The sequence below is a fragment of the Lepus europaeus genome, unplaced genomic scaffold, assembly GCF_033115175.1.
Source record: "Lepus europaeus isolate LE1 unplaced genomic scaffold, mLepTim1.pri SCAFFOLD_569, whole genome shotgun sequence".
Lineage (NCBI taxonomy): Eukaryota > Metazoa > Chordata > Mammalia > Lagomorpha > Leporidae > Lepus > Lepus europaeus.
In genome coordinates this window covers 1,495-17,693 of record NW_026909449.1, presented here as the reverse complement: position 1 = coordinate 17,693, position 16,199 = coordinate 1,495, and the positions used below count along the sequence as shown (strand labels likewise).

General features: G+C 60.0%; 2 protein-coding genes across 2 annotated transcripts in view; one reads left to right on the top strand and one right to left on the bottom strand.

Annotated features, from left to right (window-relative positions):
• Nucleotides 1-3,027, top strand: part of LOC133755577 (general transcription factor 3C polypeptide 1-like) — a 38,293-nt gene extending 35,266 nt beyond the window's left edge. Inside the window, exons 26-28 of the mRNA XM_062185663.1 lie at nucleotides 412-454; nucleotides 1,437-1,629; nucleotides 2,215-3,027. Of these exons, the coding sequence (XP_062041647.1) occupies nucleotides 412-454; nucleotides 1,437-1,629; nucleotides 2,215-2,436 (458 nt within the window). The 3' untranslated portion in view covers nucleotides 2,437-3,027. The remainder of the gene's footprint in view (nucleotides 1-411; nucleotides 455-1,436; nucleotides 1,630-2,214) is intronic.
• Nucleotides 3,028-9,890: 6,863 nt separating this feature from the next.
• On the bottom strand, nucleotides 9,891-14,431 carry LOC133755578 (interleukin-21 receptor-like; the record flags this gene model as incomplete). The annotated part of the gene is made up of 5 exons (XM_062185664.1): nucleotides 9,891-10,640; nucleotides 11,598-11,682; nucleotides 12,612-12,711; nucleotides 13,019-13,196; nucleotides 14,277-14,431. Coding segments are annotated over 5 exons (1,268 nt in total), but the record flags the coding sequence as incomplete, so codon positions are not given.
• Between the last annotated feature and the right edge of the window lie 1,768 nt (nucleotides 14,432-16,199).

Below are 16,199 nucleotides of genomic sequence, written 5' to 3'. Positions count from 1 at the left end.
AGCAGCAGCTGCTTCTAGAAGGTTCTGAGATCCCAGCTCTGCTCCCACCCCACCTGTCCTCTGGCCCCAGACCCCTTGGGCCCCATCCCCTCCTCCCAGGTTGGGCACTGGCCCCCTGCCGCCTAAGGGGTTTTCCTGCGGTTTTCCCAGCCTTAACCCCGAGAGGTGACTAAGACATGCCTGCTCCTGTCTGTCCACTAGAGGGCAGAGGCCCCACAGCAAGCTGCTGCCTGCTGCAGTGGCTGCTGCACGTGCTGGCCTTGGCCTCCATGGCCTGGCCCTGCGGCCCCGCGGCATTACCCGGGCTTGTTGGAGGGCTGGGAGGCAGAGCCGCGCCCTCCCGCGTTCTGCGGCTCTGACTTGCGTCTCCTCCGTGTCTGACTTTCGTTTCCTCCATGTCTGGGTGTACAGGGAGCTCCATGGCCAGCAGCTGTTTGCAGGCAGCCCGGGAAAGGTGAGCACAGGACTCCTGATGGGGGCCCTTGGCAGGGCGTGAGCTGCAGGGGAGGTTTGTTCTCGGGGTTCCCAGGCAGGGGGCCCAGCACAGCGCTTCTCCACGCGGGGCCGTGGGCAGGTGCAGTGTGTGAGGCCGGTGCTGCCCGCCGCTTGCCATCCCTGGCTCATCTAGGGCGAGAAGCTGCTCTTTCAGTCCCCAAGTAGCACACGCCAGGCGCTTTGACGTGCGTGTCCCTGGGCCCTCTTCACAGCCCCCAGGGTGTTCTCACCATTTTACAGGTGAGCAAAGGCCCAGAGAGGTACTGCCCTTGCCCAAGGCCTCACAGCCAGACCAGATTAACCCAGAGCGCCTCCTGTAGGCCGCAGGAAGTGCTGTGTCCAGAGCTAACAGGTGCCGCTGGCATGGGAACCCGTGTATCAGGAGGGACCATCCCCATCAGACCCCCAAGAGCCCCCTCTGGTGCCCTCGCTGTCCCAGGGCGCTGACTAGGGTACCTCCAGTGGGCGTGTGTGTGGCCCGGACCTTGGCAGGGCCCAGCCACAAAGGTCAGAGCGAGGGGTCCAGCTTGCCTGAGGTCTGCCCCCAGGGCCCCGTGTGGCCAGGCAGCCCTCGGCTGAGTAGCAGAGTAAATCACGCCTGGAAGCCCACGCGCGCCAGAAGCAGAGCTTCCTGAGAGGCCTTGGGGGAGCTTGGCCGAGGGCCACCAGCCGTAGGCCAGGGCACTGGGGGAGCCGGCAGACCTGGGACCCTCATCCCTTTCCCGCCAGCGTGCGGGGCGGCACAGGGCCATGGCTCACTGCAGCATCCGTGAGTCCCCACACGCTGTGGCTCCCCTAGGCAGCCATCACGGCCCTCTGTGTCCAGACAGGGGATGGGGAGCTCAGAGCGCAGAGCAGCCCGTGCCCAGGCCTCTGACTCCAGCCAGCATCGCCGCCCCACCCTGACCCCCCGCCCTGACTCCCACCGCCCACCCCCACAGGGACTGCGAGCGCATCTGCTTCGTGAGCCGCCCGTGGCGCGTGGTAGACGGGCAGCTGAACACGCCCGTGTGCAAGGGCATGATGGAGGCCCTGCTGTACCACATCATGAGCAAGCCGGGCATCCCCGAGAGCTGCCTGATGCAGCACTACCAGGGCGTCCTGCAGCCCGTGGCCGTGCTCGAGCTGCTGCAGGTAGGGACCGGGCGGGCCCAGCCGGGGGTGTGGTGGGGGTGGGGAGGCAGGGTGTGCCCCCTGGGGCAGCCAGGCCCCTCCCAAGAGTCTTGCGCTCCTGGTATCCCCCTTGTGAGTTCCCCTTCAGTTCCCTTCCTTCCATCGCTCACCCCTGAACCCCACTCTGAAGAGACCACTGCCTGTAGCCCAGGGGCCCTGCGCTGGCTCTCAGCAGTCTCCCTGCTCAGCCCGCACTGCTCCGAGCTCTCTGCCTGGCCTCCGGCACCAGCTCCATGCTGCCCCCCGCCCAGGCTGAAAGAGCCTTGAGCCTCCAGCCCCGCCTCCACCATGTGCAGCTGTGCCCAGCCCGGCTGTGGGCTGCCCAGGGTTCCGCAGCAAGCTATAGACTTGAAGTGCAACAGCTGTTTCCTGAACTTGAGTAGACCAAGCAGACCTGGCTGGAGGCAGCTGTGGCCCCAGGACCCACGGGCACCCTGAATGCAGCTCACAGCAACCCATCCTCCCCGCCACTCCCTGCCCCGTGAACCCCTGCCGAGGGCCCTGCCCCGGGCAGCAGCTCCCCAGTAACCTTGTCCATGCCCCCAGGGCCTGGAGTTCCTGGGTTGCATCCGGAAACGCTTCCTGGGGAAGCCCCCAGCTGTCTCGCTCTTCTCGGAGCCCAAGGTGGACGGAGAGGAGCACGCGGAGGTGCCCCCCAGCCTCAGCGAGCGCCCCACGGCCTTCTACGAGCCCACACTGGAGTGCACCTTCCGGCTGGGCTGCGTGTTCCCCCCCGAGGTCAACTGGAACAAGTGGATCCACCTGTAGGGCGCCGGCGGCTGGCCCCTCCCCTCCGGCCCCACCGGTGCCTGAGACACACAGGAGCCGGCAGCTCTCCATGGGGCTGGAGCTCTGGGAAGAGGGGCCCACGGCCCGCCTGCCCCTGGGAACCTGCTCCATCACACCATGAGTTTGCTGCTGTCCCAGCGCGGTGCAGCCTGGTGGTCCCGCCGCTGTCTCCTCGCCTCGGCCATGGCTGCAGCCGAGAGTCCGTGTTGGGCTCAGGCTGAGGCTGAGGTACCCGGGAGGGGGTCTGCCAGAGCTTCTGGTGACGTCATTGTCGGCAGCCTTGGGCGGTGGGGCTGGGAGTTCGGGGCTCACAGGGCTTGCCCCGTGGTGGCCAGCTCACATTCCAGACTGTCACCGTGGCAGCATCTGCCTGAGGTCCCCCAGGCAGCTGCCCCCGGCTCCTGCGGGCACCCCTGCCTCCCACCCGCCTGGCCACACACGGAGGGGATGGGGGTGGGGGTAGGGTCCCTGTAGTTCTGTTTCATTTCATTTTGTTCTTTTTTGCCTCTTTCCTCATTTAAAAGGGTGGTCCTCCTGGCATGTTTGTATTTATTTTATAATTAAAGTGAAGTGTATTTGAATTTCTCCTACATTTCCTAAAGAATCGCCAATATCTGGAGATTCCTAGCTTTTAGGTGTGGAGCAGCCAGGAGTGGCCATTGTCGGGAAAACCCATGGAGCAGGCACTGGGCTCCGCCAGCCCGGGGCATAGCATCCTGGAGCAGGTGAGGATGCTGGTGGACAGGGAGGGCCACACAGCCCAGCTGTGCCCGGGCCTGCTCCTTCACGGGACAGTGGCCAGCCCAGGCCATGGCCAGCCCCGTCAGCAGGTCACAGCCGCTTGTGGCCTGGGGTGGCAGCAGGGAAGGAGAAAAAAATGGCCCCTTTAGGGTCTCTAGCTCATGTCATTGAGGGCTTTTTAGTTGATTACGAACCTTTTAAACATTTAGAGGATTCTTATTTTAAAAATCATCCCAATTTCTGTCTGTTGACATATAGAAAGTTCCAGCAGCTGTGGGCTTCCCCCTGCCTGTGAGCCAGAAGTGCTGAGCAGGGGCTGTCTTGGGTCCCGTGGGCCTCCCCAGTCACCTGCGCCCCACTCCAGCTCCTCTCACTGACCGCCCTGGGGCCGTGTGGCCCAGAGACCCCTAGTCTCCCCGGCAGCATCGGGGCCCCAGTCCCTCGGACGAGGGCGGGCTCGTGAGGGTGAGGCTGGCACAGCTGAGCCTGCCCAAGTCAGCACTGTCCTTTTCTGCTCTTTCAGTTTCATCCCAGTGTAAAGAGCAGTGGGGTTTTCTGGAGGAGATGTTGTGAAATAATGGATGTGAGCTCTAAACAGGAAACACCATGCGATCACTGCCTGTTGTGTGGGGAGAAAGGTGGGTTTGGAGATCTGGTCTTGGCGTTCATCTCTCAGAGCCTTGGTTTTCCCATCTGCAGAATGGGGGTAGAACATCTCGCTTGAGGGAGGCGGGGGAGCTGGGAGATGCCAAGTGCCGGCTCAGAGTAGGGTGCTCAGTGTCTCCTAGAGAAGAGATGAGACACAGCTCCTGAGGAGAGATGGGGTCTGTGAGGACCACCCCACATTCCAGCAGCCATCCTGCCCAAGAATGGCCTGCTCTCTCATGCCCTCCACCCGTCTACCCACCCACTACCTGCCCATCTATCCACCCACCTAACCGTCTGTCCACCCACCCATCCACCTACCCATCCACCCACCTGCCCATCTGTCTACCCACCTACCTACCCATCTGTCCACCCACCTACCTATCCATCTGTCCACCCACCCATCCATCCTTCCATTCAGTCAACCAACCATCCAGCCATCATCTATCCATCCAAGAGAGCTCTCTCCCCTCCAGACTCTAAACAAAGGTCTTCAAAAGCCACTGGTGTTGTACCTGAGCGAGTGCAAACAGGGGAGCACCACACATTGATAAAATGTGATGGTTCTTTGTTGCCAGCAGTGGAGAGTGGACTCGTGTGCTAAAGAACTCTCAACCCCGAAGCTCAAAACAGGGTTTATAAAGGGGAAAACCACAAGGAGGGGAGGGGGAATACGTAGTTGCTGGGTCAAGCTGACCTAAGGCCTATGCGAAACTAGTACCAATTACAGTCTTTTTTTTTTTTTAAACATTTATTTATTTGAAAGTCAGTTACAGAGAGAGAAGGAGAGGCACGGAGAGAGAGAGAGAGGTCTTCCATCTGCTGGTTCAGTCCCCAGTTGGCCGAAACAGCCGGAGCTGCACCGATCAGGAGCCAGGAGCCAGGAGCCAGGAGCTTCTTCCAGGTCTCCCAGACGGGTGCAGGGGCCCAAGGACTTGGGCCATCTTCCATTGCTTTCCCAGGCCAAAGCAGAGAAGTGCAGCAACTGGGACTCGAACTGGTGCCCATATGGGATGCCAGCACTGCAGACAGCAGCTTTACCCGCTACACCACAGCACTGGTCCCCCAATTACAGTCTCAACCATAGGCAAAATTCAATCATGACATTAATCCAGGTGAGCCTATCTGTGTTAAGCAGCCATGCTAGGGAGTTTCTGTGCTCTGCAGAGTGGGATGCAGTGGTCCGTTATCATCTAAGTTTTAGATCATAGTTTCAGACCAGTCTCAGGGTGGGGGTGCCGTCTCAAGATGGAGTCTCGGGTGCTCCAAAATGGAGTCCCTGCTGTGTAGACCAACTGTGAGTGGCAATGCCTGCAGGGCAGATGCCAAAGATGAGGCCTCAAGTCAAATACAAGTGAAAAGTAGCAACTGTGGAAGACAAAAGTGTGCGTGCCCAGGCTATGAGGGGATTCAGATTCAGGAGGAGAGATGCTAACCACGGACCACCAGGTGAAAAGACTCCCAAGGGGCTGAAATGGGTGTGGCCAACGGAGCAGCCTCAGGAGGCTGTATAGGCCACATAGAAGGAGGGGGCACGAGGCAGGTGGACGCATCTTCTCACACCTGGCCAGCTACCCGCACGAGGCGCCGACACCCTTGGCTTTAAGCCCTTGGAGTCGCCCCTCCTCCGCAGTCTCGCCTTCCTCTCTTATTGCTTTCCCTGTTTCCTTAGGCAGAGCAGCCCCCCTCAGTAAGCACAGGGATTGGTTCCAGGACCAACCCCTGTGGAGACTTAAAGCCCAGGCTGCTCAAGTGCCACGTGTCATGTGAGCAGTGTTTGCACACAGCCCCGGCACGTGCGCCTGCTGCTGTCTGTCAACCCTTGGAAGTGCTCTGCAGATGGTTGTTATGCTATATTGTTCAGGGGAAAGCCTTGGGACTGGTGTCTGGTGCAGAGGTGACGACACCACTGAGGACACCCACATCCCATGTTGGAGTGCCTGTATCAGCTGTGATCTGACACAACTTCCTGCTCACAAGCACCTGGGTCCCTGCCTTCCATGTAGGGGACCAAGATGGAGGATACAGAGAGTGCCTGTGTGTTACCCTGTCATTTCAAACACCTGGAGCACTGCGGATACGGCAGAGCCTCTGGGCCCCTCTCCAGGAACCCTTTGCATTGCATTTGTCTTGACGTTTAGCGGCACGCGCCCCCGGGAAGGTGGGGACCCACCCTGCCACAGACAGTGTGCCATTGGTGCAGCTCGCTCGGGCCCAGAAGCACCCCTCGTGCATCTGCTCAGTGTGTAGAGACAGCGACTTCCTTTTGATTTTCTTTATTTGCAAGGCAGAGAGACAGAAACAGAGATAGGCTTGCAACAGGGACTGAGCCAGGAACTCAATCCAGGTCTCCCATGTGGGTGGCAGGGTCCCAAGGATCTGGGCCATCTCCTGCTGCCTTCCCAGGGACATTAACAGGGAGCTGGATCAGAAGCTGAGCAGCAGGAACCCGTCTCTTCCCTGATGGCAAGCATATTACTTGCGCCTCCCAGGGTTCCCACGTGCAGCTCTGCTCTGTGGAACATTCCCCAGCCACCTTGGGCTCGGCCTCCCCTCCTCCCCTTCCTCAGATCATACTCCTCTGCCACTCACAGCCACTTCTGGGGTCCCCAGCCCTCGCTTCCAACCCCAGGCCTGCGATGGCCCCCGGATCAGTGAGCTCATGGCCTCTGTTGGCCCATCTTTCCCTTGGCTCCTGGACAAGCCTCTGCCAGGGGCCTTCCAAATGCAGGTGTGTGTGTGCATGCGCATGTGTGTGCATGCGCTCCCTGCTTACTGTGTGCACGGCAGGTCCACCCATCTAAAGGGCAGAAGTCAGCGTTCATTGAATTTTTAGAAAAAGCTGCCACAGAGGCTCCCCTGTGGAAGCCCCTGGAAGATGCCTGTGTGCACCTGCTGGTGCCGCTGCCTCTCAGCAGGTGGCATCAGCCACCAGGCAGTAGTTGTTTCCTGCTGGCTCCCCCTGGTTTCCTCATGTCTGTGTGAGACTCTCGACAGCTGGCTCAAGTGAGGGCTGCCTTATCTAGAAAAATGATAATACAGGGGCCCGCGTGGTGGTGCAGTGGGTTAAGCTACCGCCTGTGATGCTGGCATCCCACAAGAGCATCAGATCGAGTCCCGGCTGCTCCACTTCCCATACAGATCCCTGCTAATGTGTCTGGGAAAGCAGTAGAAGATGGTCCAAGTGCTTGGGCCTTTGCACCCAGGTGGGAGAAATAAGAGCAACCATCTCTTGCCTTTATACACATGAAGGTCCTTGAAACAGTTCATAGAAAATGGAATTAAAAGATAACTTTATTACCCTGCTCCCTATAAAAATATACAAGTATTACATGTTAATCAAAAAATATACTTAAAATAGTAACAAATTTATTCTGGTGCAAAAAATCTGAAATCTGTGCATTTGCAGGGTCTTCAAAAAAGTTCCTGGAATTCATGGATTTCAGACTTTGCACTCAAATTTAATTTTTCATTTTTTCCACAAACCTTTCAGGGTAATACTGGTATTAACTTCTGGTCCCACAACGGCCCGTGAGTAGGCCGGTGGCACGGAGGAGGAAGCTGGAAATGGATCCGCCGTTCTTCCAATCCAGGCTGTCCGGTCCCGAAGCCCCGCCCACACCGCCCCCTTGCAGGGGTGGGGTTTGTCTTGGACCAGTGATGCCCCCTACCCACCCAAGTAGCAGATGGAGATGGCTGCTTCTCTGAGGTCGTTGGTTTCTGCAAGAAAGCGCTTCACATTTGTTGCCCCCCCTCCCGGGGATGGGGAACACCCCGACCGGGGGAGGGGCTCCCGCCCCATCACAGCCCTCCCAGGAGGCCCCTCGTTCCCTCTCCGCTCAGGGTTCTGTGCTTTCCAGCTCGTGCCGCCCTTTGCCCGCTACTCGGCCGTGACGCACGCAGTGCGGGTGGAGGGGCTGCTCTGTGCCAGGCACCGCTGGACGCTCCGAGACACCGCAGTCACGCACATCCCTGCTCTAAGGAGCAGGCAGGAAACACGGCGCCGTGGTCTGAGGCTTTGTCTCTGAAACCGAGGCGGAATTGTCCTTGGGATCGCATTAGGATGTACCATCCGCCTTGTGCCCAGAAGACCAAAAGCGAGAAACAGTTGGTGACCGACTAGCGAATGACTTTCACGCTCAAGTGCCTAAAAAGTCCAGGGGAACTAGGGCTTCAGGTCTGGCTGCATCCAGGAACTCCAGAGACATTCCTAGGAAGGCACCTCCCTCCCAACCCTGCCTTCCTCTCAGGCCAGCTGACCTCCTACTCCATCCTCCCAGCTCTTCAATGTCCTGCACCCCTGTTCACAAGCTGAGTCCCCTTCAAAGATGGAGCCAGGGAGGAGCCCCCTCCCCCTCCTGGCCCCCATCCCTCTGCCCAGTGTCCCGGTTCCTGCACCCGCAGCCCTGTGGGCTGGACAACCCAGCTGGCTTCCTGGGGAGCCTGGAACCCGTTGTCCCCAGAGGTGTGAGAACCGAGCACACACTGGGCCCAGTGTGTCTCGGCTGCCTGGGGCTGGGTGGGCCGCTCATGCCTTGAGCAGGAACTGGGCTTTCTTCCATTCTCATGCACCCGTCTGAGCCCCACACACCCCAAGCACAGGTTCACCAGCCCATTCCTAAAACCACCGGTGTTCTAGAACTTTCCAGGCTCATGCCAAGCGCCAAGGACCCTCGTGCACGTCCCTACCCTATTCTCACCACGGAAGAGACATCAGCAGAACCCACTCGTGCTGCCTTCCAGCCGGGCCCGACGGATCCAGCCACGCCAGACGGATCGCCAGCTGGGGGAAGCTGCTGGGGGTGGGGGGGGAGGAAAGGCAGGTGCAGGCCGGGGCAGCCAGGGCACCTGAGCTAAGTCAAGGCTTCTGTGGCTTCAATTTGGTCTTGAAAAACCCGAGGCACCTTGAAGCTAGGTGTTGTTTTTTTTTTCCACGCAGGACAAACCAATTGAGAAAAAGAAAAAGAAAAAAGGACCATGATTTTTACGCAATGCCTGGCAGCTCCATCTAGCTCCTATCCCAACCTGACAGCTAGCATGCCACCTTCAAAAGGTTTGTAAGAAGCATGTGCATAGCTTCCTAACAGTGCGCAAGTGCTCTGGGAAACCACAGAGGAATGGCCAGAGTCCCCGCTAACGCCCCGAGTGAGTTGGGAAAACCAGGACTGACTGGGAGGCAGGGGAGGGGCTGCAGGCCGGGCCCCGCCCCCTCCCCTGCACTGCCAGGCTCCACCTCGAGTGCCCCCCCTCCCCCGTGCGCACCTGGCGCATGCTTGGCGCGTGATGAATATTTTCTCCTGTGCAGACAGGGGATTTTTTTTTTTTTTTTAAATAGGCGACAGCAAAGGAAACCTTGGTGGGCGAAGGGCTGTTTTTAGAGACGAGGCGGCCGGCTGTGCAGATTGGAAACCCCCCATGTGGCCCTGTGCGAGGTGGGACAGTCCCGCGCGCCCAGGCTGCTGCGGCTGCCTGGGCTCCTTGCCCCCACCCACCTCCGGCACCTCCCCGGGTCCCGGCCCGCGTGGAAGGCAGGAAGCTGACGTGGTCTCGGGGCTGCCCGGGGCTGCCCACTACACAGAACCAGCGCTCCGACGTCCCCCGTGGCAGGACAGGGAAACTCAGGCCCAGAGGCCGACGGGGCGTCATGCCTGTGCCGGGTGGCACAGCCCGGAGCCAACCCTACTGAAACTCGCCTGCCTCTTCCCCTTGCGATGAGTAGGGATGCGCTAGAGGCTCCAGGAGGCAGGACCTGCGGATTGAGGCTGGGCATGGTGGCAGTGGGTGACTCCCACTCACACCCGTGTGGCCAGGGGACACCTGGCACAGCCCTGGGCATACTGCGTGCTCCCCCAGGAAACACACAGCACTCAGGAGTGCAGGCATGTGGATGTGTGCCCCAGCCACGCACCAGGTCAACATCGGAGTCACCAGCAGTCCCGACAGGCAGAGGCCAAGTCCACAGCCCAGCCCCGGGCGTCCAGGGCGTCCCTGTCCTGTGGCCAGCGGCCCAGCAGTGGGACCAGCCCCAGAGGGCCAGGCAGCCTCGCTTAGCTGGCCTGGGGCCCAGGGCCTGCAGGTGCTGGGGCTATGGCCACCCACTGGCGGAGGTAGCTCCTGGGAGGCCCCTCGTCCACGGGGCTGGCAAAGTCACACTCCACGGGGCTGCCACAGTCCGAGCCTGCAAAGCCACTGTCGAACGTGTCCATGTCCAGGCCTGCGGGTGGTGAGCCTGCCTCGCTCTGGGAGACACCTCCAGGTGACCCTCCTTGCCAGGGAGGGCTGGAGGCCCAGGGCTCCTCCCCGGCAAAGGACAGCTTGACCCTGTCGAGGAGGCCACTCCCAGAGCTGCCCAGCCCCGGCCCACAGGCCGAGACCCAGTGGCAAGGGAGGGCTGTGGTCGCTGAGCCCACCGGCGGGTCCTCGGGCTCTGGGCCTGCCTCCAAGTTGACGTCCAGGTTCAGGGCTGGGTAGCCATCATCCCCACAGGTGCAGAGCCAGGTGCAGGGCCCCTCTGCACCCACCACGGTCACCGTGTCTATGATGGACACCACGCCGTACGGCCGGTCCCTCTCCTGGCTGTCAGCCGAGCTGCCCAGGCTGCTGGCCATGGTGGGACCCGGCTCAGGCCCGTCTGTCTCCAGCCCTGCTGGCTCGGGCAGCTCCGTAGGTCCCGGGCCCTTGGTGGGACTGTGCAGGGAGTGGTCTTCGTGGTCCTGCACCTCCAGGACCGAGCTCACCCTTGGGGCCCAGGGTCCCTCAGCCAGGCTGGAGGGACTGAAGGGTGTGCCCACCCATTTCTGTGAGAGAGAAAGAGAGAGAGGTGTGCAATGGGGCGGGGCTGAGTTAGAGGTCTGGGGACAGACAGGGACCCAGAGGGCACCAAACACCAGGAGAGAGAGGGTAAGGACAGAGAGTGCAATGTCGGCAATGCTTTGCCCTGGCCAGTGGGTCCCCATCGCTGCCCCCCCACCAGCCTCAGTTTCCCCTCTGGTAGCAGGAAGTGCAGCCCTCAGTGGTCTGCCCACGTGCACAGGTGGTGGCTGAGCATTGGTAAAATTAACCCAGAGTCGCCATGGCGTCTGCAGGTCGGGAAAGAGGAGGGGGCGAGGGGGGTCCCATGTGGGTTGGGGGCCAGGCTCTTCCCAGCCCCACTAAAGTGCCTGCCCCCATCTGAGCTCCACTGTCTGCATGGGGGACACTGGGGACGATGGCGCACCTGCTCCTGTCCCAGTCCTTCAAGAGCTCCTGGGAGGAAGCACCAGGCAGACAGAAGGCGCTTAATCGTTGCTCCAGGTCCCCACTGTCTGATGTTTAGGCTCAGCCCAGGGAGGCAGGGCTGCCTGTCTTGGCCCTGTCACCACATTCGCTGTGTGGGAGCCCAGCGGGTGACACCTGAGCAGTGGGGGTGCAGGGTGTATGTGGTGGACAGCAGCCAGGTTGAGCTTGCTGGGGGAGTGGTCTATGTGCGGGTGGGGCCAGAGCTTTTCCAAAACTGCTCCCCCTCCAGGCCAAGGGCATCTTGCCAAGGACCAGGGACCTCCTGGCTCACCCCTGCCCCAGCCTGGCTCTGTGGCCTGGGACTGCTCCAGGATCCTGGCCCAGTCCAATGTCAATGCCGCACCCCTGGAATTAGGGTCTGCACTTCACAGATGGGGAAACTGAGGCCTGGCTGGGACCCAGATGCTCTGGGCCCACAAGGTGGAGTTGGGGTCCTAGGGCAGGAGGGTATGGGGGTTCCTGGGGGTGCTGCTCACCTTGAAGTCTCCACTGTGGCCTTGGTACAGGGGCTGGAAAAACTGCTCCGGGCTGGGCACTGGCACCCACACTTTCTTCCACAGCCTGGGAGGGAGGTGAGGAGGGGGTGAGGCCCCGACAGCACCCAGACCCAGAGGACAGCCTGGCCTCCCACTCGCACACTCCCCAGCTTTCTCCCAAGACACAGCCCAGGCGCCTCCCTTCTCTCCCTGGGCGAGGGAGCAGCGAGACTCTCTCATGGGTTCCTGACAGTGCGTGGAGTTGAAGGACATGGCGGCCAGTTGCCCCACTGAGCCTCAGCTTTCTCATCTCCAGCCAGGGATGGGCAGAGAGCCCCCTACCCGGGGCTAGGGGTTGGATTCAAGAGCGAAGGCCCAGCACCTAGTACCCAGCACCTAGTTCCCAGTACCCAGCACGGTGCTCAGCAGGGTCAGCTGTCATCGACCTCCTTGTCTCACATTCCTCTGCCTGTGTCTTTAAGGATCCAATTGAGGACCAACAAAACGGGCTACATTTGCAGGGTGCCATGCCCAGTGCCTGCTCAGCAAACAGCAGGTGCGGTGCCAGGCTCCGGCGGCAGCACCCATGCGGCTAGGGCATGAGTGACCAACAGCCTTCTTCGCTCAGTGGCAATGGGCAGCAGAAACCCAAGTGGTGAGCCAGATCAAGAATGAGCCTCGGCTGGAGTCCCTGAACAGCTGAGGCCCACTGTGGGCAGCGCAGGGTGTCCATCCGCCTCCTCCAGGCCCCAGCTGTGACTTCCGACAAGGCCCCTGACAGCTCTGTGCCTCTGTTTCCCCGTTTGTAAGAACACAGGTAACTGTGGTGCTCATCGGCTCCTAGGGCCACTGAGAGGGTGCAATGAATACTTTGCATGGGTACACAGGAGCTGCTTGCTGTCGCACTTGCTGTCATGGCCATCAGGTTGACTGGCCTGTCGCCCCCAAGCCCAGTCACAGAGGGGCTGTGGCCCAGGCTGAACCCCTCCCACGTCACTGCTCGCCCGGCCTCACCTCCAAGGCAGATGGATCTTCAGGCCCAAGAAGACAAGGATGGGGGCCATGACAACCAGGAGGAGAAGCAGCAGGTGAGGGTCCCAGCCTCCCTTAGTCTCTGGGAAGGAGGGAAGCAAGTGAGGGGTTAAACCGGACCAACCTCCAATGGGTCTGGGGTGGAGTAGAAGGGAAGGGGGCGGGGCTGCAGGTACCTTGAAGTGTGATCGCACCCAGACAAGGGACTTGGTGTCTCCCAGGGTGTCTCAGAATGGACACCATCATTCGCGAGAGGCAGCAGTCAGCCCCACACCCGGGACCCGGCCTGCAGGGGGCGCCAAAGTGTCGGGCAGTTGCCTCTGGGACCAGGACCCGGACCGGGACTCTGTATCAGGAGTGGGGTGTCCGCCCCCCAGCTGCATGCCCACCTTCTGCCTGGGTCTGAAAGACGACAGGGTCGCTCCACTCGCTCCATGTCCCCCGGAAGAAGGAGCCGGGCTGGGGCCCCGCCCGCACCTGCAGCTCGTAGCTCGAGTTTCTGCGGAACTCCCGGGCCAGGAGGGAGACGCTTCTGGAATCCACCGAGACCAGCTTTCTCCCCGGACTCTGCCAGGAACACACGGGGAGGAACACACCAGTCAACACGGGGAGGAACACACCAGTCAGGGCCCCGCCCCACGGAGAGGCTGAGAATTCCCCAGGTGCCCCAGGGCGCGGCCTGAGTGCTGGCCTTGCATGCCCTGTTGTCAGCCAGCGCTGCCCCCGCAAGGCCCATGATGCACTTGGCTCTCTTTGTCTTGGAGCCCCACTCGCCCTGGGACCGTCCCTGCGGCACTGGGGGTATCCTGGGATTGGGATCTCTCCTGGGAGTGATTAAGTGGAAGTGATCCAGACGGTGGGATTCTGGAATTCTTCGACAGCCCAGACATTCTGAGCGGACATGGACATTCTCAACAGGGGGTCTTTCTGGGAGTCTACAGCTACGCGTATGGAGTCTGCAGCAACGGATACCTCTGCTTCTGCAAGTCCTGCGCCACGTGTGCATATGCACATGTGTGTGAGTGCACATGCATACATGTGCTCACATGCATGTGCACTGTGTGAGCGCATTGCAATGTGCATGTGTATGTGTGCATACATGTTTCATGCATACACAATGTGTACGTGCATGTGTACATGTGTGTGCGTGCAGCATGTATGAGTATGCATGTGCGTACACATGTATGTGCATGCATGTATGTGCACATGTGTGAGTGCATGTGTGCATATCCGTGTGTGTGTGCGTGCATGTGTGTGACAGGGACAACATCCTACACTAGGGCATTTATGAAGATCTTTAACAAGCCAGGGCCTTCAGCCACGACTGTTCTAAATAACGGGCCCTCTTAGAGCTTCCCAGCAGCAAGCATCCTAAACACAGGACACTGCAGCCCTGGGCCGTCCTCCGTGATGACAGCTCCCCACTGTGGCTGCGCCGAGCAGGAAGAAGCTTCTCTCCTCTGACCTTCGGGGCTTGGGGTGCAGCCTGGGCAGAGACAGCCCCTTCCCCTTTGGGTGCCCTCCCCTGGGAGAAGGGAGGACAGGGCAGTCGGGAGAAGTCCAGCTCATGGGGGGTGTCCTCGGTTTCCCTTTGAGGCCCTGCCCTCCCTCCTCCCGCACCCCCACCCTGCCCTCTGTGGCCCTCACCCGAGCCCAGGGGTCGGCCCGATTCCTGTACTGCACTTCGTACTGCAGCTTGCCCCTCAGTGCGTAGAAGGTGGGGTCGTCATAATTGGATCTCCAAGAGACGTTGTAGTATCCCAGGAAGGTCACGGTCACGTTGAAAGGGGGTGCAGGTTTGACTTGGAGGAGAAACCCCCAGAAGATAAAGCAGGTGAGAAAGATCGGGTGATGGGCAGTGTGAGTCCCGCCCCTCGCCCACGCCTGAGCCCATGTGGAGGGGATCCAGGTGAGCGACCCCGACCCAGGAACTCTGAGCGGCCCCGTCTCTGGGTCTCAGTTTATTCAGCTGAAAAACCAGAGATTCAGGCTGGATCAGGGCAGGTAGGGTGCAAGGCAGGCAGGGACTCAACCCACATGCAGCGGAGTTTGGGGGTTGTGCTTAAAGAAAGCCAGAGGCCAGGACTCAGGGGCCCGCAGGAGTGCAGATGAGGCAGGTTTTCCAGGAATAAAACCCAGCCGCAGCCTGGAAACAGGTGCAGGTGCAGGTGCAGTTGCTGCAATTCCCAAAGCTCAGACCCACTGAGTGTCAGGGCCGGCTCTGCACACGGCCCCGGCCACCTTGGGCCCCGGCTTCCCCGAGGGGTCAGAGGCTGCGCCATGAGTGAGAAGGGCCCCAGTGTGCAGGGCTGGCCGTCCCGCGGGTGCGGCTCACTGTCCCCAGCTCCTCTAGTCCCTGCCGGTACTGCTTCATAGACAAAGCCCAAGTTCCCGTTTTGCTCCATCTCAAATTTGCGTGATGAACTTGAGCAGCGCAGAGCACGGGCTGGACCTCTACTGCCTCTCCTGGGTAGTGGGACCCTGCCCCCGCCGCCTCTCTCCCAGGTCTTCAAATTCACCGGGAGCAGGGTCACAGAGTGGGCGACTTCAAGGGGCCGAAGGGCAAGGGGCCTGCAAGCAGCAGTGGCAGACCTGGCCTCACCCCCATGACCCCCACTTTCTGTCTGCCACCCCTGATGGGCTGCGTGACTCCTCTGCCACTCTGTCCCGTCTGCCTCCAGCTCTGGGCTCTCAGCAGTCCCCCTGGTTCAACCCGTGCCCCAGCTTCTAGAATAACAGTGCCCGGCACACAGTAGGCCCTGGATAAAGCTTTGCCACATCATCAGAAGACCCTTTGGGGCTACCACAGGGCACTCTGAAGCTGCCCGAGCTTCTGACACACACACGGGGGCTCCCGTGGGGCCTGATGCGGCAGGAGGTGGGCGTATCATGGACGCCAAAGTCCGTGCGGTACTGTCACTGTCACTACTTCAGTGATGGGACTTTTTGATCAAAATAATTCCTAGCTCCTCTCTTTCTTCCTCTGTGTGTGTGTGTGCCTCTGAGGCCGTTTAGACTGCACACACACACAGACATTCAGAGACACAGACACACACATACGGACACCCACTGACACATGCATTCAGACACACACAGAGACACATACAGATATACACAGACACACACTGACACACACACAGACATTCAGTCACACAGACACACACATGGACACAGATACCCACTGACACATGCAGACACACAGACACAGAGACACAGACAGATATGCAAAGACACATAGACACACATGCAGATACAGATGCACACTGACACGCATACAGACATTCGTACTGAGATGCACACACACAGAGACACCTATTGACACACACAGACACACAGAAACACATACAGTCACACACTGACATATACCAGACATTCAGAGACAGACACACACACGGGCACCCACTGACACATTCAGACACACAGACACACACACACAGAGACACACACTGACACACACTCAGACATTCAGAGACACAGACACACACACATGGACATCCACTGACACATGCATTCAGACACACACACAGAGATACACACACACTGACACACACTCAGACATTCAGAGACACA